This window comes from Macaca thibetana, chromosome 12 (assembly GCF_024542745.1).
Source record: "Macaca thibetana thibetana isolate TM-01 chromosome 12, ASM2454274v1, whole genome shotgun sequence".
NCBI lineage: Eukaryota > Metazoa > Chordata > Mammalia > Primates > Cercopithecidae > Macaca > Macaca thibetana.
Genome location: NC_065589.1, coordinates 76,815,252 through 76,838,195, shown reverse-complemented (window position 1 = coordinate 76,838,195; position 22,944 = coordinate 76,815,252). Strand labels below are relative to the sequence as shown.

Sequence of the window (22,944 nt, the reverse complement as noted above, 5' to 3'; positions counted from 1 at the left end):
TTTTAACCTTCAGATCCCAATTTAAATGCCATTTCCTTATAGAGGCACACAATTTAAATTTCCTGAATTGATGCTCTTTGAAAATAGATGCTTATCACCCTACTGGAATTTAGTGTGAAAAAAAATTCTAATTATTTTAGAAGCTAATCTAGGTTACTGAGTGTCTAAGATTTTAGTTTTTACAAAGGCAGGAAATGGCCAAATGGTGAAATGACCAGTAAGGGTCTGGGAAATACTGCTAGCCTAGGAGACAAGAATCACATCTTGCAAAATGGCATGAGTAGGAAGCAGGAAGAACAGCTATAGGCTTATTTAGATTCTATCACTGAATTCTCTTTTTTCCACTGCTGTCGTTAGTGCTATGACTGCAAATCCAAACCAGCATGACAATGGGCCATGGAAACCCATTGGTCTAGTTTTAAAACTAGTCTCTGTTACTTAATAGTTTTGTGATCTTAGGCAAGTTATTTAACCTCAGTTTCATAATATTTAAATAAAGACAAGAGTTATCTTGAAAGAATCTGTGGATTTAAAAAGAACAGTAATTGTACTGATATTATATATAGCATGTAGAGTACATAGCTTTTTTCTTCTTCTTTTTTTTTGTCCACTTAGGACACCTTTTCTAACAGTTCCTCTTCTCTTCCTTTTGGAGTAAACCTCAGACCCACTGTCTTCCCATGTTGCTTGGTGGAGCTGACCCACCCCTTGGCAACACATGTTAGTATGTGACAGAGACCATCCCATACCAAGGAGACCATCACATACCACTGACCAAAGTGAGTGTTTCAGAGGAGGCCATGTGACCTAACTAGAATCAATTCTAGGACAACTGCTAGAGCTTTTGAAGAAAACGTGAGCCTTTTTTCTTTTTTCTTTCTTGTTTTAGTGAGCAGAAGATAGTAGTTACAAGGCTGTAGGATGTTAGTTTAGCACCACTGGTGGCTATTTCTGCCATTTGTGGAAGAGCCAGCCTGTAAATGAAGCCAGCATAGTTGAAAGCAGAGGTAACCATGAAAAAGGACTACCCTCATGATATCGTTTGAGGTACTGGGTGTTTTGATATTAAAACCAGATTCGCTAGACACATTTCCTTTATTTTTCCCCAAAAGTTGTTTCTGTTGGGTTTTGGTCACTTTCAATTGAAGGATCTCCTATTGATATGGCAGATACTCTAAAAATGCCAACCATCATTTTATTTATCAACATCACCATCCTGGGACTGTTTCTGAGACAGAGACAGGGAGGTGACAAAGGAAAAAGAAGCACAAGGAAGAAGCAGTGCATAGGGAGGAGAAAGATTGGGAAGTCAACTACAGGGTTGTGGATGTAAGGGAGAATCTGGGTGACTTGAAGTTTTAGAGGAGCTGATGATAAGTAAAGAACAACTACACACTGGGGACTGCCCATATGACAATTCATGGAATTATAAGTTTTTAATAATCATCCACTTTTCTGATTTCCCATTAATTACTTTTGCAAGGAAAACTCCATCATCTCAATTAAAAACAAAACAAACTCTCTCCACCCAGTTTAACAACTAAAAACTCCCATGGCAGTCATATACCAAACATGAATTTGAAATCACAAATTCATATATGACTTCTCATGCAGCCCAACAAAAAGAGAGTGTGCATCTTTTTAGAACAGCTGACAGAAAGAGAGAATAAGTTACTTTGAAATGATCCATAAGACTGTTTAAAAATGAATACATTTCTGCACTTCATAATTAACAAACATCCATTTTTACTACAGATCTAAAATATCTCATTCTATTTCCAGTAAACTGTCACATTGTTAAAATGATATTTTCTTCCATGATAATAATGAGTCATCTGTAATTTTAACAAGAACATGAGAAGAAAGACATTTTCTGTAATAAAGAATGGGTAAAGAATTTGAATGTAGAGCCAAATGGTACAAAATCAGCCCAAGCTATGAAAGGAAACTGTGAAAAAAAGTTCCATGAGGGAAAAAAAGGTGTGTTCACAAGCTAAAATGTGCCTTGCTACACAGCTAAAGTAAATAAACAAACAAAGGGAACCCAATGTGGAATCATGTTCTAAAGATCACTAAGTCAGAGCTAACATGATATGAAAAATACTGTCACCGTATTATGATAGCATTTTTTTCCCCTGAGTTTTTAACCTGGAATTATGAAGGCTTAAAACATCTGAGGATCTAAAAACCTTCTAACGCTTCTATGCATCAGGAATGTTCATGAGATGGTTGCTACTATTTCTTTAGTTACTACTACAATATTACTGAACATGGATTAAACTACTTCAATAATTTTAGTAGAATATTTGAACATTATATAATTTGTACATCTTAAACTGGGACAAAGAGGATAAAAATATGTGGGCATATGCCATTGGAAAATACACCCTCAGCAGTGACATTTTTATAAGCTCACTGACATTGCCTGTGTAAAAGATTACAGAGAGCTTCAGTGTGGTGGTTGTGTTGTTTTTATTCACAAAAATTCTTTGCATGTACACTACTGCACTTTAATGTAAAATATAACATAAGGAATTGATTCTGTAAATATTTTTACAGTTGGCTTGTTTTGTTTATTCTATATTGTTGAGAAAAAAACCAGAGTCTTTGTATACTGATGCAAAGACACATTAACTATTGTACTAGAGTCCAACTTTAAGGAAATCACTAGTCTAACTGCATATACCATTTTACTCAGGCCAAACTAATCCACACCCCCAATACCAGCATTAGTGGAAAATCTCATCCTAATAAACATTTTCCCTGGTGACATTTCCACTATTTGACCATTTAGCTGTGTCAAGGGTACTGTATATATGTACTGCATTGTTTTAATGAAGATCACCCAGCCAATCTCTGGTAACCCAGTCACTAAAATAAAATTAGTCTTTGAATATTGAAAGAAGTATTCATTTTTTAAAAAGGTTCAGATTTTGCTAAGCATTCCAACTTTACTTAGAGCAAATTAATTCAGAGTTTAAGAATATTCTTCTATACTGAAATAATCCAATTAGAAAAGAAAATTAAAGACAGAAAAAAGCATACAGGCAACTTATAAAAGTCTTAAGACATCAAAACACAAAAGAAGAAAATTTCAAACACATAACTCCATCATGTGTTCTAAGCACACCATGTTAGTTTTTAAGGATTTCAGCCCTGCAAAAAGCTTGATGTGCATTGCTGTTGAATGACTTACATTTGAAGATTTGCTTGGTGTCAGCTCAATGTAAAAGCCATGAATATACCTTACCTTGGGGAAAACACTTTCCTGATAACAATATTTCTCTTATCAGGTTGTTCTACTTGCACACTGATTTGTTCCAAAATGCCAAAATGCTTTTCTTTCCTCATACCATGTGCATTTGAAGATAAGGACAGAAGATGTTAAGAGCAAGTTTAGATGTGAGCCTAACAAAGTTTATAAGGGTTTCCTCAACACAAGAATCTGGCTGTCACTTCATCAGAGTTGGCCTTTCACCCTCAGTTTTAAGATGTTTCTTTTGAGTATTTTGAAAATGTTTGCACGATTTTGATTTACATCTGTCTTTATATCCTTTGCTATATATAATTCATTATAGACCAATTATGGACCATTTTATTTGGAGACATCCCCTCGAGACAATCACTTTTATCAGTCTGAAAGTTCTTTAATTAAAAAAAAAAAAGATTGATTGGATGTTCTGGTTTCCAGATGAAGAATGTCTACCTTTGTCAACATGCATTAATTTGGTCTTTCTCAAAACATTCATTTTTTGTTTTACAAATAAAGACCCAGCCTAGGAGCAGAGATACTAAATTTCTTCCCTGTTTGATTAAGGGATAGATGCTGAGTGGCTTTAATAACTTTTAGATAGTGATTGCCACCAAAGAGGTGAGGACGGGGTGTCTAGGGGTAGCGAAAGGTCTGTTGAGGATGGAGACCACTAACACATCCCAAGAGCAGCCTCTGAATAAACTGGAAGTATCCAATGGCTATAAACACAGTAGTACACTCTACGCTGTGAATGAATTTCTGCCTGGAACACATCAGAGTCTTCACTTCAATACTGAAGTCATTTTAAATGAATTAAAATGTTTAAGCAATTGGATTATCTGCATTTTTACTTTTCTTATGCAAATAAAGTTCTCGTAGTTTGCTTAATTTGGACTTTGGCTTTTCAGATATATTAATTTCCAAAGAGCTGATTAAATAATAAAGTGCAACTTTTCTTATAACTTAAATGGCAGTTAGGAGATTAATAATCTCTTACTAACTAAGATTTGACAATATGGTGTTCAAAAGCAAAGTTAGAAGAAAATGAAATACATGGAAAATGATCCATTCCTTCCTCTACTGTAAAATGAATAGACCAGTTTTTAAAAAGGGAAAATATATTATACTTAAACTGATTATATCCTGAAAAGTTAAAAAAAATCTGAACCTAAGGCTAGTCAACCTTTTGTGAAGCTCTTGCCTCTGAAACTGTAGCTGTCAATCAGAAGTGATTTATAAAACTGCCTCAAATTCACATATTACAAATGCCAAACTTTTGCATGCATTTGACAAGGACTAACTTCACACAGAACTGGGCCAGAAACAGTACCTAAAAGTTTAGGGGGCATTTTAAGGTCCAGGTCCAACAAAAAAAATTATTTAATTACAATCTTTGTGCCCTGTCTTTCCACTAAGAGTCACAAATGCATTGTGTCAGGTGAAAAAGAAGAAAATATTACAAATCACCTAACGTCATACATTTAATTTAAAATCAATGCAATAATCTTTTTAAAACTTTTTATGCTTTTCTTTTTGGTTTGCTGAAACGACAGTCATAATGAACGGTTGGATGCTTAATATAAGGTATTCATTTCAAGCATGGATATAAAAAAAGCACGCATTCAAATATTGTTTATAGGTTTTTCAGGTTATGACATTTTTGTTATTCTTGCCAATATTAATACATTAATGCCAAAATATTAAATAACTTGTAAAATTCTAGTTTATGTAAAAATGTTAATTTACAGGTAAAAAAATTTCTTCAGGAAATTAATTGATTTGTTGTTTATAACATGACATAGGAATTTCAAACCCTTGTGGCATCAAATTTGTTTGCATGAAAAATTAGTATTCATATTTTCTGTAGTCTTTATAACTCATGATTTTGAGATTTCCAAGTATTTCCAAGTACAGAAAGTACAAAAAATTGTACAGTAAATCTAATTTGTGGAGAGAATCTGTCAATTTATTAAATTAGCTGCCCATTCCCTCCCTCCCTCCCTCCCTCCCTCCCTCCCTCCCTTCCTTCCTTCCTTCCTTCCTTCCTTCCTTCCTTCCTTCCTTCCTTCCTTCCTTCCTTCCTTCCTTCCTTCCTTGTTTTCATTTCTTTTCTTTTCTTTTTTTTTTTTGACAGAGTCTTGTTCTGTCTCCAGGCTGTAGTGTAGTGGCGCCACCTCGGCTCACTGCAACCTCCGCCTTCGCTGTTCAACAAGCGATTCCCCTGCCTCAGCCTCCCGAGTGGCTGGGATAACAGGCTCGTGCCACCACGCCCAGCTAAGTTTTTGTATTTTAGTAGAGAAGGGGTTTCACCATGTTGACCAGGATGGTCTGAATTTCCTGACCTCATGATCCACCTGCCTCAGCCCCTTAAAGTGCTGGGATTACAGGCTTGAGCCACCACACCCGGCCTCTTTTTATTTGTCATGGTGCATTTGGGACAGTTCCGTGTGTTATGATATAATCAATTCATTTCTCATGTATATGCATAAACCACCCACAAATGTGTTTCATTTCTTAAACAGAAGGATACTTAAGATTTTGTGCTAATTCAGCATGTGTTGGTGCTACAACAGTCCAAGGAATGAAGCAGGCAATTAGCAGCAAAATACGCCTGATAAAAAACACTCACTTTCTTATTGATATAGTAGGGGTCCAGGTCCTCCAGGGGCTCTGACACCATCTCTGGAGGAATGTCTCCATAAATAAATGGAAGGTTCTTTCCAGCTTCCAAGTCACTATTTGGCTTTGGGCCATTTTCGTCGTCATCTTTTTTGTCTGGTTTGGGATTCTTAGCCTTTTCTTCTGCAATGCGTCTTTCAATAGCCGCAAGAGATTCTCTGGTGAAGAAGTTGAAGCTGTCAGGTCCTGGTGGTACAAGCACTGTTTGCTCCATCTTGTCATCCTGCACATTTTAATTACCATTTATTCTGCATATGAAATTCCTAAAATAAAAGGAATACAGATATTTTAAAGAGAGGACTAAGAGATGTTAACATAAATTCTTGTCATGAAACAGGAGCTAGAGGATTTAAATTTTGCTTTCTCCTTAAATTGAAAGGTGATTTCTAAAGAAAAATTTTTAACACAAATGGTTTCTGTGTTGAGTTTAGTTAAGCATCCCATATTTATTAATTATTGTGTTTTACTGATACAGGAACTGTGCCATGAGTTTTAAAAGTGGTTCAAATATGGCCTTAATCAAAGTACATTAGGCTAATTACCACCGTGTCCTAATGAGTTATTCAGTCTGTGACACACCGAGAAGATGGAGACTGTGCCTATAAAGACAAAGGATAGCTCATTTAACAAGGATGAGGGGAAAAGGAATTGTTTCTGAGAGGACATAAAATCTAACCCTTTAGGTCTGACAAGTGATTCCTGGCCAAGCTAGCCAGGATAGTTTGCAGTGACCAACCTTAATGACCAATCAAATAGTTACTGCTGTCCTGACGGGGCTTTAACCTCTTCTAAGATTTGAGATAACTGGAACTATGTCCTGTTCACTTCATTAGCCATGCATGGTTGGCTTACTTGAACATATAAAGATAAAGACAGTCCACGGTTGGACAAATGTCATTTATGTGAGTAAGAAGGAGAGAAAAGCTAGGCTGCAAAGAAATTACTAGATGGAGGTGGGGGTGGAAGAAGATAGCTGTAAGTGCAGGAGACAGCAGGATTCTCCTGTTTCAAGAAAAATGATCAGAAAGAAGTCAGGGTGCCATAAACTCAATAGAAACTGAAGTGTTTTTCTTCACTGGAGCAATAATGAAATTCTTGCTGATTCTATAGTCCTATAGTGCTAACCATATTATGAAGGCCTGAGGCAAAACCATCAACCTCATACAGCAGAGTCAGACCTGATCTGATTCCAGACGCCAAATCCCAGATGTATTGTTTTAAGGCATATTTAATATGAGCTCAGATTTCACAGATATTACCGCGCCAAAACATTCCAGAGCCTAAGCTGCCACTTGGCCATGAATTTTATTTGGAGACTGCATTAACTCATTAAGGTCAGCAAGCTATGGTACAGTTAATTACAGCTTTGGTGTATATAAACTGCAATAAGAAAATTGCAGTCATAATTATTTTGTGAGGGACAGAGACCTCAAATTTCAAGGAGATTCTCATTGCTGTGAGGTTTAAAACCATATTTTTCAGAGTGGATGATCAGAAGAAGGGAGGACTCAAGTTTAAATATGTACCCTTAGTCTATTAAGTGAAGTTTTCAGAGGTTCTTACAACTTTACCTGCAGTTATTTAGTACCTGCAAGAATAGGTTGCCTGTTAATCAATGAAGACTGAATGTTCTGTCTACAAACTCTGGTTCCCCTATAAGGCATCAGGAAAATACTAACATTTATTTTTTGCAAATAAAAGTTTAAGGATAACAAATATAGTAACTTTTGTCAAAAGAGAAATAAAATATTCTGATGTATATATATAATTTTTGTTTTTAACTAGCTTTTTGATAGAAAATATATGTAAATGATATAAATGCAAACATCTACAAGAAAATGCAGTATAATGTCTCCTTTTTACCTTGTTTTCCCAGGCCCAATTCCCCTTCCTAGAGGCAACCACTGCTACCTATCTTCCATATATTTTTCCAGGTATGTAATAGGTATGTGCTAGAACATGAGTGTATGTATACATATTCTATTGTAAAATACATATACAAATGGAATCTTATTATACAAACTGTTTTACACCAGCGTTTTTTACTTAAAATGTATATTAGAGTTCATTTGTCTTAATTTTTATAGATTTGACTCATACCTATTACTGGCTACTTGGGTTTCCATTGCATGTTATGTGCCATAATTTATTTAACCAATTCCCTGAATGTATTTGGGTTGTTTCCAATCTTTAGCTAATATTGAATAAAGTTGCAAGTAATACATTTTTACACACATACTTTCAAATAAATGTGGATATATTTATAAAATTAATTTTTAAAGGTAGACTTGGTTTTGCAAAGAATGAATATTTAATTATGATAGTTACTGCAAAACTACTCTCTATGGAGTTTGTATGAACTTATTCTCCTGACAGCAATGTAACAGAGTGCCTATTTATCTTCACCAATATAATGTGTTATCATATTTTTTATATTTCCAGCCTGACAGGGGCAAAGATGAGAGCATATTATAATTTCAATTTGCATTTGTCTTACTATGAGAAAAGTGGAACATATTTTTCTTATACTTAAGAATTATTTTTAATTTTCTTTCCTGCAACTGCTTACTTAAGGAACAGCCCATTTTTTCCTTTTATTTTTTCAATCTGTAGCATTTTTAAGACAAAATATTAGCCACTTGATTTTTTGATGTGTGGTCTTTTTAAAAATATATGTTTTTTGACTTTATGGTGTTTTGTGCTACAGATTTTAAATGATTTAATTAAAAATGTTAAAATTTTTATGTGATTATCTAATTCTTATTTGGCTTCTGGATACTGCATAATGCTTAGAAAGGCATCCAGAGGGATGGGCAGTAAGGGGTAGGAAAAAGGATATAAAATATATACATACACATACATGCATATATATCACCTTTTCTTCTTGTATTTTTAGTATTTTGATGGTTTAATGTTATAAGTTTAAATATTTTATCTATTTGGAATTTATTTTCTATATGGAGTGAGGTAGAGATCAAAAAATAACTAAATAAACGCAGAGATAGTCCATGTCTTTGGATAGGATTATTCAATATATCAAAGACACCAGTTCTTCCCAACTTGAACTAAAGGTTTAATTCAATCTCTGTCAAAATCCCAGAAGTTATTTTGTGGATATTGATAAACTGATTTTAAAGTTTATATGGAGAGGCAAAAAAACCCGAAAGAGCCAACACAATGTTGAAGAAGAACAATGTCGGAGGACTGACACTAACCCAACTTTAAGACTTACTATAAAGCTGCAGTAATCAATACAGTGTGGTACTGACAAAAGAGCAGATAAATGGATCAATGAAATAGGATAGTGAGTGTGGAAGAAGGCCCACATAATTATAGCCCACTGATCTTTAATAAAGAAGCAAGGTAATAAAATGAAGAAAAGATAGTCTTTTCAACAAGTATTGCTGGAATAACTAGACATCCAAATGCAAAAAAAAAAAAAAAAAAAAAAAAAAGAACCTAGACATACAGACCTTACACCTTTCACAAAAATTAATTCAAAATGGATCACAAATCTAAATGTAAAATGCAGAACTAAAAATCTACTAGAAGATAATATTGGAGAAAACCTAGTTGACTCTAAATTTGTTGATAACTTTTTACTTCTCTGTTTTTCTTGGAAATGTCTCATCTTCATATTTGAGTTCTGGAGTATTTCTGGTGATAATCTCAGTGCCATATATATGTTTTTGGTTTTCTAGCAGTGATGGTGAGGAGGAGTTGTGCCAGCTTGCTTCTTCACTGCCATTTTGGAACCAGAACTCAGGTGATGACTTTTTAGATATAACACTAAAGGTATGATCCATGAAAAAAAAGAATTGACAAACTAGACATCATTAAAATGAAAAATTTTTGCTCTGTGAAGGATACTATCAAGAGAATAAGAAGGCAAGCCACATGCTGGGAAAAAATATTTGTAAAAGACATGTCTGATAAAGGACTGTTATCCCAAACATACAATACATTATTAAATCTCAACAATAAGAAAATGAACAATCTGAATAAAAAATGGGCCAAAGACCTGAACAGACACTACCAAAGAAGACACACAGATGGCAAATAAGCATATGAGAAGAAGATGCCCCACATCATATGTCATTACTGAAATGCAAATTAAAACAATAAGATACCACTACATACTCATTAGAATGGTCGAAGTCCAAAACACTGACAACATTAAATGCTGATGAGGATATGGAGCAATAGAAGCTCACATTTATTGCTGGTGGGCAAGCAAAATGGTACAGCAAGTTGGAAGACAGTTTAGCAGTTTCTTAAAAACCAAACATACTCTTACCATATGATCCAGCAATTGCATACCTTAGGATTTAATCCAAAGGAGTTGAAAACTCATGTCCACACAAAATCCTGCACACGGATGTATACAGCAGCTTTATTCATAATTGCCCAAACCTGGAAGCAACCAAGATGTCCTTCAGTAGGCGAATGGATAAATAACATGTGGTACATCCAGACAATGGAATATTACTCAGCATTAAAGGAAAAGAGCTATCAAGCCATTAAAAGACATAGAGAAACTTTAAATACATATTACTAATTGAAAGAAGCAATCTAAAATGGACATACAGTATGATTCCAACTATATGACATTATGGAAAAGACGAAACTATGGAGACAATACAAAGATCAGTGATTGCCAGGGCAGTGAAAATACTTTGCATGACACTATAATAATGGACACATGTCATTATACATTTGTACAAACCCATAGAATGTGCAATACCAAGATTGAATTCTAATGTAAACTACGGACTTTGGGTGATTATGATACATCAATGTGGGTTCATCAATTGTAACTATATACAATATCTAAACACTTTCTTTAAAACAGCTCTTGAATCAAAGAGAACTTTGATTCTAACACATATAACATAGCACATATGTTAAAATATACCTATATACGATATAGGTATATTTGAACTGCATTTAATTTATTAACTTAGGGAAAAATTCTTCCATTGTATTTTTCTCTTCTAAATAGATTATTTTTACAGTAATACCTATGTGCTACTCTGGTGCAAGATATTGATAGTGGGGGGAGGCTCTGTGTGTGTAGAGAAAGGGGAAACTCTGTATTTTGGCTTAATTTTGCTGTGAACCTAAAACTACTATAAAACTAGTGTATTTCAAAGAGAAAAAATACAATGGAAGAAATGTTCCCAGATATAATGTAAGCATTTGTAAAAGCTTTGAATAAATCCCAAAAGTAAATATAAATGGATGGAAAGGTATATCCTATTATTAGATAGGTATGCTATATCATAAAGATATAATTTTCCCTAAATTAATAAATTAAATGCAGCCTTTGAAAAATAATCACAAAATTCATATAACTAGAGAAATCTATTTGAAACTTCATATGGAAAAGTAAAAAATAAAAATAAAAAACACGTGTGCATGTGTCCTTATAGCAGCCTGGTTTATAATCCTTTGGGTGTATACCCAGTAATGGGATGGCTGGGTCAAATAGTATTTCTAGTTCTAGATCCTTGAGGAATCGCCATACTGTTTTCCACAATGGTTGAACTAGTTTACAATCCCACCAACAGTGTAAAAGTGTTCCTATTTCTCCACATCTTCTCTAGCACCTGTTGTTTCCTGACTTTTTAATGATTGCCATTCTAACTGGTGTGAGATGGTATCTCATAGTCGTTTTGATTTGCATTTCTCTGATGGCCAGTGATGATGAGCATTTTTTCATGTGTCTGTTGGCTGTATGCATGTCTTCTTTTGAGAATTGTCTGTTCATATCCTTTGCCCACTTTCACCGTCTTTCAAATAGAGTGTCACACTTGGTGTTATTGTCCATGAAGTTGTGTGAAAGGACAGAAACAGTTACTAAAAGCCTTCCTATTGTCTAGAAATACTGCATTTGAGAAGAGCTCTCTAAAGAAAATCTCCCTGGTCACTGGCTATCATTTACTGGAGAAATAAACAACCAAGAAAGTGGAAGACATGAATTCTACACTGACAAATATGATCAGTTCAAATGTATTATATATAATTATAAATTACTTAAGATACAGGAATTATATTCATATGTGAGCAATATAACCTATATTATAATGAGAGCATACTGATACTAGAAAAAGTATTTTTTTAACTCTAAATAGATCTTCTATTCAAATGCTACCTAAAAATAAATTATGTTACAATAATTATAAGAATAAAACCCATTAAAAATCCCATAAGGTTAATTATGAAATACCTAAAAACTGTCAAATATCATTCAATATTAATATTTTTCAGTAATATTATGGAAAATGTTCTAAATTACATTTGAAATCTGTACTTATTCGATTAAAATACAGAAATAAATCATGAATTTTCCATTTACACTTACAAAGGAGATTTTACCTCTTTATTCTAAAAATTTATAACAGAAGACTTAATTCTCCTAGTTTATGAAAATACATGCCACTAGATATGGGGTAGTAACCTCACAGAATCTGCAGTTTTGCCTTACAGCTTTCTCTTTACATAAAAACCATCATTTAAATATTTGGTTACATAGAGGAGACCTTGCTTCTTTCAAAAGAGATAAGACAATGAAACTTTCCTAACAAGAGAAGACTTCAAAGAGAGAGGCCTTTTCAAGATGACTATGGTTATGCATTTGGACAAAATAAAATTAAGAAGAGAACTAAGAAACCATAGCTAGGAAGAAAAAGTAACAAAGTACATGTTAGCAAACTTCAAATCTGAAGGAATTTTTAAAAATGTTGGGAATAAGTAGAGTAGTAGGCAATAGAAAACTGGAAGAAGGATGATTCTTTGGAAGACAAGAAAAACGCATTAAAAGTGGAATTCAATTAGATAAGAACCCTAAAGAAGACAGGGAAAAAAGAATCCAAAAGAAAATGAAATGGAAGTGAGACATCATGGGAAAATAAAAAAGACTGTAAGAAAATGAAGTGGAAATTTTGAGTGGAAAGAAATAGTAAAGTAATAGCAATAACATGACCAATATCAAATAACGTAGACAAAAGAATAATAAGGAAAAATTTGTTAGAATGTACAAATAGTAAATAAAGATATAATCTGATAATATCTAACTGAAAGAAAAAGAGGGAGATAAATCTATAGCATTATAATTATAGATTAGGAACACTGTACATTCTTGGGAGACTTTACAAGACCAGAAAGTTAATACTGATAATATTCAGTATCATTTCTAAGAGTTTACTAATTTATTACTTATAATAAATGTTTTAGTATTGGATGAGGTTTTTGCTTCTGGGCATTATATATCTCTCTTTCCCATGGAAGAGGACACATATATTACATTCTGGACTTGAGTAGGCGTTTATCACAGCCAAAAGATGTTTATACTGAGGTGACTGGGACTGGTAAACCATATGGCTTTGGTGACCCTCAAGGTACAGATGGAGGAGCTTTATTTAAAGCGATCCTAACCCATGAAGTCTTAGAATTAAACTCCCTTGGGCATCTGCTTTTCTCTAGTCAAACAGAAATATCTACGATAGCTCACAATGAAGTATTTCATTTTCCCTGTGGCATTTCACACAGAAGTCTTAACTGTAAAGGCAACCTTATAAATGCTTTGTACCTGAAGAAACTGGCCTTTTATAAGTTAATCATCATGCAGTTTCTTCATTTGGGGAGCAGCTCTGTCTGTGACTACTTGGGCCTCTGTGGTTAGATCTGTTTGGTTAATGGACTTTTGGGCTTTCACACAAAGCTATACTCTCCACACAAACTTCTGTGAGATAAAAAGGTGATATCTGTGTTAGTCCTCTGACTAATTTTTCTTTGTTTGGAACCTGAGAAAGATGAATGAAATTTAATGTTTCCCATCACCGAGAGACACCCAACATCCACAACTTCACACTCTGATGCCATTGTGTATTTATGTGAGGAATACCGTAACTGAGATAATGTCTTGAGGCTTTTTTTGGTTCAATAATGTCCTTAAATTCCATGTTGTTTTTAAAGCCTAAAAGAAATTCCCCCTCCTCACTCCCCTGCCTCTCCCTAAACCTGCTGAGAAAATTCTCTCATTTTCTCTTCCCAGTTTCCACTGCTATTGTTATGATCTATTAGAATAATTGCTATTATTTTATGCCTTATCTGACCCTAGAAGTGATTTACAGGAAAAAAATTACTAACCAATTGATTAGTGAACTGAATATAAAGTGCAGCTTTTATGGTTTATTCACAGACAAGAATATATGTAGTCCTTAATATGATAGTGTTTTGTTGTTGATGTGGAATAGTGTAAGTCTATAATACAGGGTTTCAGGCAGACAAAACCTAGTTTACCTTGACCTCTGAACTTCTGAAAGGTTGAGTGAGTTATTTTAAGAGAATTAGACAAAGATAAGTAAATCAAAACCAAGAAATGGCAAAGATTTAAAAAACAGATTAGTCTATTCCTCTCATTTAATAGAAAACAAACTGAATGAAAGAAAAATGGGCAATTTCTTTGTTTAGAACTTATGTGCTTCCTACTTTCAAAATAAATATGTGATTTCTCCCAGGTTACACAGCTTATTAATGGTAGGACTTAAATCAGAACTTTTATTTTCTAATTCCCAAATCAGTGTCTGCCAGGCCATAATAGTTATGAAATACGTTTTTAAAATTAAGTAAAATATATGAAAATATAAGTAGCTGTGTTACAATAGTATTTATCTACTGTAATTGATCTAGGCCTCGCCAAGGAATTTATATTACTTTGAGAGACCCAAAACAAATACAGTAAATAAAGCATTCTGGCAAAAATGGAGACTTCAAAATTTTGAAAAATGGCAGACACCGAAATTAAAAAAGAAGATGATTATAATATTCAAGTTTAGAATTATATGATGCAGATTTTAATCCTGCTGAACTATACCTCCGCCATCAATTTATGTTTTATTTCTATTACATTTTATGTATTGCTAAACCGGATTATTTCTAGTTACTAACTGAGCAGATGACTTTATATAATTTATCTGTAACTCCAAAGTTTGATATAGTTATGCAACATTTATATATCTTGACCACCTTATAATATATAATCTGATGTGGAGAAAAATTATATATCTTCAATTCTGTCTATAAAGCAGTTTAATATCCATACTGAAGAGAAACCAAAAAGACTTCTACCAAAATGCTTGCCATCTCCTTGTAAAGAGCTATTACTATTCTGGGGACATAAACCATCTGGGCACGACAATTTGTGAAGTGTTTCAGTTCGTTTTGTAGTGTTCTTGCCACCTACTTTACAAAAGAATGTTACTGCCAATAATAATAAAAATAACTAGGTAAAATGTTATTCTTGCTGTTGTGATCTCACATAACTATTTTTTAGCAGCCAAGAAAGAAATTGGTTTTTACATAGAAATCCCAAACCTAGAAAGTATTGTTTTATAGATTTCTTTTCTGGAAATAATTTGATTTGGGGCAATTATAATTACAAAAATATTTCATTTGATTTTTCAATTAGCCAATTTTTAGTATGTTGGCGTTAACTAAAACAACATATTTCATCCAAATGTTTAAAATTTTTACATTTAAAAATAACTTTATTATCTACCCTTAGCTTTTCAAGCCTTATGCAAACTGCAGTTAAAATAAGGTCAGATATTTCACATATGTCTGTATCTACATTTGTATACTTCAGGGGTGTTTTTCAAGACACTCTAATAATAAACTAAGAAGTAAAAAAATCACTCAATCTATTAGTGACTCTGTCGACCTGATATCAAAAAACTACTTTGTTCAAATTGAGTGCATCACTTATTACTCTGTTGTATAGGTGGCCTATATTTACTTCAGATGCTAATGTAAATCTAATACAAAGAGTGTGATAAAAATGTTATATGTTGAACTAAAATAAAACATTGTATTCTAGGCATGTTTGGAATTAAGTAACATAGAATATTTAAATGTCTTAATAAAACTGCACAATTATTGGGACTCTTTTGCTTTGTTGTATTATTATTGAGTAAAATACCTAGAAAAATAAAATAGGATATAAATTTCTAATCCCATCATTTGAAGTTAACTTTAAATATAATCCCAGTTTGGCAGTATGTGTGGGGCAGTGTTGATGAATAACAAATAGAACTACGTAGCCTCGTTTAAATCAGCTGTCATCTGCTTGAACATACTCTTGTAGCCCAAAGTCTTGTACTCTTGCTGGAAAGAAAACTCTCCTACTCAAAAATAGTTCTAAGAGATATTATTCTATCTCTAATCTTATTTTTCTTTGACTTACGATAATTTTTTTTTAAGAGATGGGTTCTTTCTGTGTTGCCCAGGCTGGAGTCAGTGATGTGATCATAGCTCACTACAGCCTCAAGCTCTTGGGCTCAAGTGATCCTAGCTCAAGCTAGGACTACAGGTGCACACCACCATGCCTGATTAATTTTCTTACTTTTGCAGAGATGGTGGTGGTGGGGTCTCACTATGTTGCCCAGGCTGCTCTGGAACTCCTGACCTTCCTTCCGTCTTGGCCTCCCAAAGCTTTGGGATTACAGTTGTGAGCCACTGTGCCCAGCCTGTGTTAAATTTTCTTTGGCCAAACAGTTCATTGAGTCTAGTCTTTTGAGCAATTATTATTTCCCAAATATGCCTTTAACTACACTATCATTTCTTCAATTGATGGCAATTGAACTTCAGCAACAACTCCACCACTGAGCAATATAAGATATATCTGAATGTATTCCTGAATAAAAATATGTCTTGACAGTATGAAGTACTGAAACATATATGTTCTAGACTTGGGCTGAGAGTCTTAGCCACTGAAAAATTTATTTTGTGGTGACATAGTTTATCAAAATATACATTTACGTGTGCTTTGCTTATATTTTTCTCTTTTTTAAATTATTTCAAGCAAATTGTGAGGTCGTTATTACCTCAGGAATTTTAGTACAGCAGTAAACAGAAACTGCTTGAAGTTAATGCTTTCTTTTCTCTCAGTAAAATCTTTAACACATTGCAAAAATGATGTTAGAAATCTCAGATCGGGGAGACAATTGTATGGGTAAGCAGTGAGACTCTCTAGATGAGGAAGGGGATGGCAGTGACCTAGGCAGGTGACAAACATCTCAAATAGGACAACTGCAAAGCTAGATCCTAGAGAGGGAAGATCCCAGTCTTGCCAAAGACTCGTAGATGCTAGGCATGACAGAGAAACAGCAGATCTTATGGACTTGAAGGGGTGAAACGGGCACCTCAGTGGCATTTAGTCGTGGTAGACATCCAACCATTTGCTCCTTGTAAGGGATTACACATCTCCACTAACTGCCATGTGACCTGCAGGCCCTCTCAGCAGATGGCATTCCTAGACTGTACTTCCTTGCCCCTTTGTCAGTTTGACCATGAGACTTGCTTTAGTCAGCAAAATGTGAGATGACACACATGATCTTCACCCACACAGATGATTCCCATGCAATACTGTCATTTCTCCCAGCTTCTTGTTCTTTTTCCTCTGCCCTGAGAATGGCATGTCTCAGATAGGGATTGCTCCCTCAGCTTGGATCCTGGAGTAAGAAGACACATGGAACAGGGCTTCTGGAGCAACCAGCAACTACTAGGAGTTGTGAATCACTGAGATTACAGGGTTGTTTAACAGCAAAGCTAACTAGTCTGTCAGTGTGAGCCACTAATCAATTACCAGACTGCTAAACAGATTAGACAAATAAAGAAATACAATATCTTGGCCAGGCATGGTGACTCACGCCTGTGATCCCAGCACTTTGGGAGGCCGAAGTGGGTGGATCACTTGAAGTCAGGAGTTCAAGACCATCCTGGCCAACATGGTGAAACCCCAACTCAGCTAAAAATACAGAAATTAGCTGGGCGTGTTGGCAGGCACCTGTAATCCCAGCTACTTGGGAGACAGAGGCAGGAGAATTGCTTGAATCCGGGAGACGGAGGTTGCAGGGTTGCAGTGATCCAAGATGGTGCTGCTGTACTCCAGCCTGGGCGACACAACCAAAAAAAAAAAAAAAAAAAAAAAAAAAAAAAAAAAAAATTCACAAAGCAATACAATACATAATGTTTGCCTGAGATTCAGATCTGCCATAGTTTATTAGGCTCTGCCTGTAGTTTTCTTATGAAACACATCTGTATCATTAGGATGATTAATTTCATTTTTTTTCCTTACAGAGAAGATTGTCATTAAAGAGTAGGACCATGGATAGCTCACATAATAAATCATGTGAAATTTAGGATCTCTTCTGGGCGATCATAGAATAATTAAAGGGAATTCCTTCGAACAAATGTGATTAGTTTATATCAAGAATATAGTAATGACTGTCACTGTCAGAAAATTACTTCAGTTAAACTCTTTTAGTAAAGTTTTCCTGTTAGAAAATAAGTAATCTTATTGTGTGGGTGAGTGGTCACTAGACAGAGAGATTTGGGAGGATGTAGAGAGTGAAGTCTAATCCTCACGACTGTGATTGTGGTTGCAGATTTTGAGATACCAGGTGTGAGGTGATAGGCACTAAAAGCCCAGTGTGGGCCTCCAAGGGCTGTTTAGCTGGCAATGAGAGATGCACTGCCTATATCCAAGTTGTATACGACAGGTTTTGCACAAAATGAATTACTCGGAGAAGAGAAAGTCTAATGGCCAGTCTGTTCATCTTCCCCTTTCCTGATGTTCATCTTTTCTCTCCCAGCTCTCTTTTATTCTCCATTTTCTTGTTTTTGCTCAGCCTCCATCTCACTTCCGTTGCCCTCCTCTCCCCACCCCTTCCCACTCCAGACTCTGCCTCTTCTTTGTAGACATGTCAAGAGTCCATTCTATTTCATTCAAAAACCATGGTCTAGAAGTAACTTAATGTAAACCCACAAAGATGGAGACAGAATGAATGCCATTCTTCTCGCTGCTCTCAGACATCGCAGATCATTGTTGCCTATGGTGCTGGTAAAGGCAGGAGTTATGTAGCTATAAGTAGCAGCCAGAGGAAATAGTGCCTGAGTCAGCAATTGTCTTTTTATTGCTGTGGGACAATAATGGGAGAAAAATTCAGGCTTGGTACAATTCCCTTTGAAGGAAAAAGACGCCAACACTAGCATTTTAACACAGAATGCTGGTTGGGGGTTGGGGGAAGGATGCTTACATTCCTTCTTTGGAAATATCTACTTTGATAACTCCTTTGGTAAAATAATGCAGTATTTTCAGTGTGCATATCCTTTCAGGACTCATGGTTGTATGGCAGATGCACCTGACAGCAATAATTTAAGGCTACCCTGAGAATGACTCTATGGTCTAAAAAGAATGTGTGTTTAGAATTCTGAGGTAAGAAATCTGGCTGGAAGTGGCCAACCTGGAAATTCGCTCCTTATTATTAAGGATTTCCAAAGCCTGGTCCATTCCTCGGAATGTGGGTCATACAGTGGATGAAGCCCTTTGTTTGGATTAAATGAATGTTGCTAGGTGGAGAGTGCTAAGTGAAAATGCTATATAAACTGCATGCTTTTTACAAACATTAGTGGTTCCCCTGTCCAACCCACTGCCACTGGACCGCCCCTGTATATGAGTCCTAGATAAATCCTATGTTTCCCTTGCTGGCTTCAAGTCTCTTCTTTGGTCTCTTGGCCATGGTGCCATCCCTATTGGACTCAATGGTGTTCCAGCACAATGGTATGATCAGACTCTGTTCCTGGGAGACACACAGTTCACTCCTTTGGTAGGATCTCTGTGGAATATTTAGTCATTAGTGTCATTAAGAAATCATAGTTATTTAATTTATGTTTTAAGACTTTCACCTTTCATTCTCTGAGTGTTAGTTAGCTCAGGGTGTGAAATGGTTCAAGAGAAATACTTGAGCTGCTGCAGCCAGAAGGACATTTATGGTGTTATGCAGGAAATATCCTGCAGAATTCTGTGTGGAATTCTGCTCAGAGGGGTTTCTCTTTAGCATAAACTCAATTTGAAAATACTCTTCTGCTCAAAAGCATTCTTATGAAACCACCTCATCACAAAGCAAAACTGTCCAGGCATAGTTGCTATATGGAGAGATACAGCATAGAACCCATAGGCAGCGGGGCTGAAGCAGAGAAAAACTACAGGGGAAAGAGAAACAGATCCAGGAACGGGGAGAGGAGAGTGTTAAGCACAAATTAACTACCCTGCGGAATGAGTATCAGGTGTTTGACACTTTCATTTTAACAAATGACCTGAAGACAAATGAAACCTCCCTGAGTTATGAAAAATTGAGACTAGAAGTATCAGAGCTGCAGGATTCATTTGGTTCAGATTCTGTATATATAAAATCTAGACATAGAACAATTCTAAGCAAAGGCATATTATCTGCAATGGTTACTATGGATTCTTGTTCAAAGAAGAACCATTTTGGCATAGAGAAAGCTGAAAGAACTTACAGAAAATAGGTCTTGAAAGATGAAAGGCAGAGAGAATTTCCTGATTCAGAAGCTCACTATATTAAATTTTCTGTATGTTATTTATCATTTATGATATAAAATTATGCTTAATTTATCATGTAAACTGAAAATAAAATTCTAAGTCCCCCAACTGAATTGACCTTCTCCTGGCCAAAAGGATCCCAGAATAACCTTGAAGACTAAATTCTCAGCCACGATGGGATCGGGGAGTCAGACATACCTCCTTATAACCCCTCCCTCACTAACCACTATGAGGCTTTCTTCCCTAAAGGCTAAATAGAAACCAGCCCTTCCAAAAGACTCCCCCCCTGACATGGACCAACCACCTGACACTGTCCCTCCATTTGTGCCTCATAAGAGACCACCCACTAGGGAATGATTCTAGCCATTCCACTGAGAATGTGCAGTAAGGATTTTTGTGCCCTCTGCTTCACCTTTTAATGTCAGAGGGTCGAAAACTCCACCCTCGGATCATGCTAATCCTGCCATTTTTTCCACATGGATCCCACGAAGGGGCATGAAGCTCAGTTGAGGATGTGCATGCTTCTCCTCTCATAAATATTCATGATCCCTCCTACAACTTATTGAATATATATTTGGCCACTGTGCTTAGCATAAATTTCTGTTCCCTTTTCCCCTCCCTTGAAGTGTCTGTTTCTGGCTTCTGGCTGGAAGTTGTGCTTCCCAACCTGTCAGAAGGTCACACTGCAGGCTGCAGCCCTTTACGAGAAATAAAGTTCTCCTTTCCAAATTTATGAACCTCATCATTCTTCAGGTGATAATCATATAAACGTCTACTTAAGTTTGCTTTCAGTCTGTCACATGAAGTCAGTCATTCTCACTATATTCCTTCTGTAGTATACTGGTCCAGGTTAAACAGACCCTCTAGGGATTCTTATACAATTTTGTCTTGTCTGAGAGCTCAGCAGCTGGTGATTATCACAGATTTGTATAGAGTGGACACTACCAGATGTCCAGCACATCTGTCACAGCAGATGTGACATTGAGCCAGGTCTATTTCTGTCTAAGTGTATGACAGTTGGTGCTATAATTTGGATATGGTTCATTTGTCTCCATCAAATCTCATGTTGAAATTTGATCCCTAATGTTGGAGGTGGGGCCTAATGGGAAGTGTCTGGGTCATGGGTAGATCCCTCATGAATGGTTTTCGCCTCATCCTCACTGTAACGAGTGAGTCCTTACTCTGTTAGTTCTCATAAGAACTGGTTGAAAACAACAACAACAACAAAAGAGCAGCCTGGCACGGTGGCTCACACCTGTAATCCCAGCACTTTGGGAGGTTGAGGAGGGTGGATCACCCAAGGTCGGGAGTTTGAGATCAGCCTGACCAACATGGAGAAACCCCGTCTCTACTAAAAATATAAAATTAGCTGGGCATAGTGGTGCATGCCTGTAATGAGGCAGGAGAATTACTTGAACCTGGGAGGCTGGGAGGCAGAGGTTGCGGTGACCCTAGCATGCCATTGAACTCTAGCCTGGGCAACAAGAGCAAAATTCCATTAAAAAAAAAAAACTTGGCACCTCACCCTGTCTCTTGTTTCCTCTCTGGCCATGTGGTCTCTACCCACACAGGGTGCCTTTGCCTTCTGTCATGCGGGGAAGTCACCTGAGGCCCTCAGTAGAAGCTGCTTCTGGTGCCATGCTTCTTGTACAGTCTGAAGAACCATAAGTCAAATAAACCTCCTTTTTATATATAAAAAAAAAAAAATTACCCAGCCTCAGATATTCTTTTATAGCAATACTAAATGGACTAAGAGACATGGTCTATACAGTCAATTTCGTTCATTTCTTTAATATTTATTGAATATAGACAATGTGCAAAGCACTGGTGAGAGATGTGGAGACTATGAAGTTGGCAAATGGAGAATAGTAATATTGAGAATTCTGCAAAGTAACTGAATTCATTGTAGATGCTCCTTTATGAAATAGACTTTAGGCTTCAGGCTTCTTGGATCTTTACTTGGAAATTTAGCTATTCCTGATTTTAACAGATTCATTTTTTTAAGTCCCAGAGTAGAGGAAAATGGAGGTTGAACACTGAAATATTGACTTTGAAAACTGAACATCTCTCTCAATCCCATAAGTCTGTGTGTGTGTGTGTGTGTATGTGTGTGTGTGTGTGTGTGTGTAAGGGCATGAGCTGCAACACAATCTTGAATTATTGTCACCAAATCATTTTTAAAATAATTGGGCAACCATCCATCACATCACCTGTATTCACAATCCCATGAAGTTATCAGACCAGAGTGATTTTTCTCTAATCTACATGCACATTAAAATGTGCATCTCATTTAAAAATATTTTTGGTACATCAAACTGAATGTTGATAAACATGTGAGACAACAGAACATAAAGTTCAATTCATGTTCTGCATTCTCTCCATCTAAGTATTTTTGTGGTGCCAATGCCTATTTTCAGGTGTCAGTGATGAAGAACTGGAAAAAGATATAGTTAAAACAAAAATTGTGAAAGAAAAAAATGTATGCTTTTTGGATTCATTTCTACTCTTTCATATCAATATGTTTTCTAACATTTCTTAAGTGCTAAGAAAATTTTCCTTTTTGTTTTCCTCAATAGCAGGTGACAGCTGAAATTGTTCAATTATA

General features: G+C 35.7%; 1 protein-coding gene across 6 annotated transcripts in view; it reads right to left on the bottom strand.

Annotated features, from left to right (window-relative positions):
• The window catches only part of SCN1A (sodium voltage-gated channel alpha subunit 1), a 160,797-nt gene that overhangs the window by 79,055 nt on the left and 58,798 nt on the right, over positions 1-22,944 (bottom strand). For 3 of the 6 annotated variants that reach the window (XM_050752501.1, XM_050752506.1, XM_050752505.1), the window contains exons 2-3: positions 10,230-10,345; positions 5,883-6,195 (exon numbers count right to left, since the gene is read on the bottom strand). In XM_050752501.1, the coding sequence (XP_050608458.1) occupies positions 5,883-6,146 (264 nt within the window). In that variant the 5' untranslated portion in view covers positions 6,147-6,195; positions 10,230-10,345. The remainder of the gene's footprint in view (positions 1-5,882; positions 6,196-10,229; positions 10,346-22,944) is intronic. The other 3 variants (XM_050752504.1, XM_050752503.1, XM_050752500.1) reach the window with 2 other exon arrangements.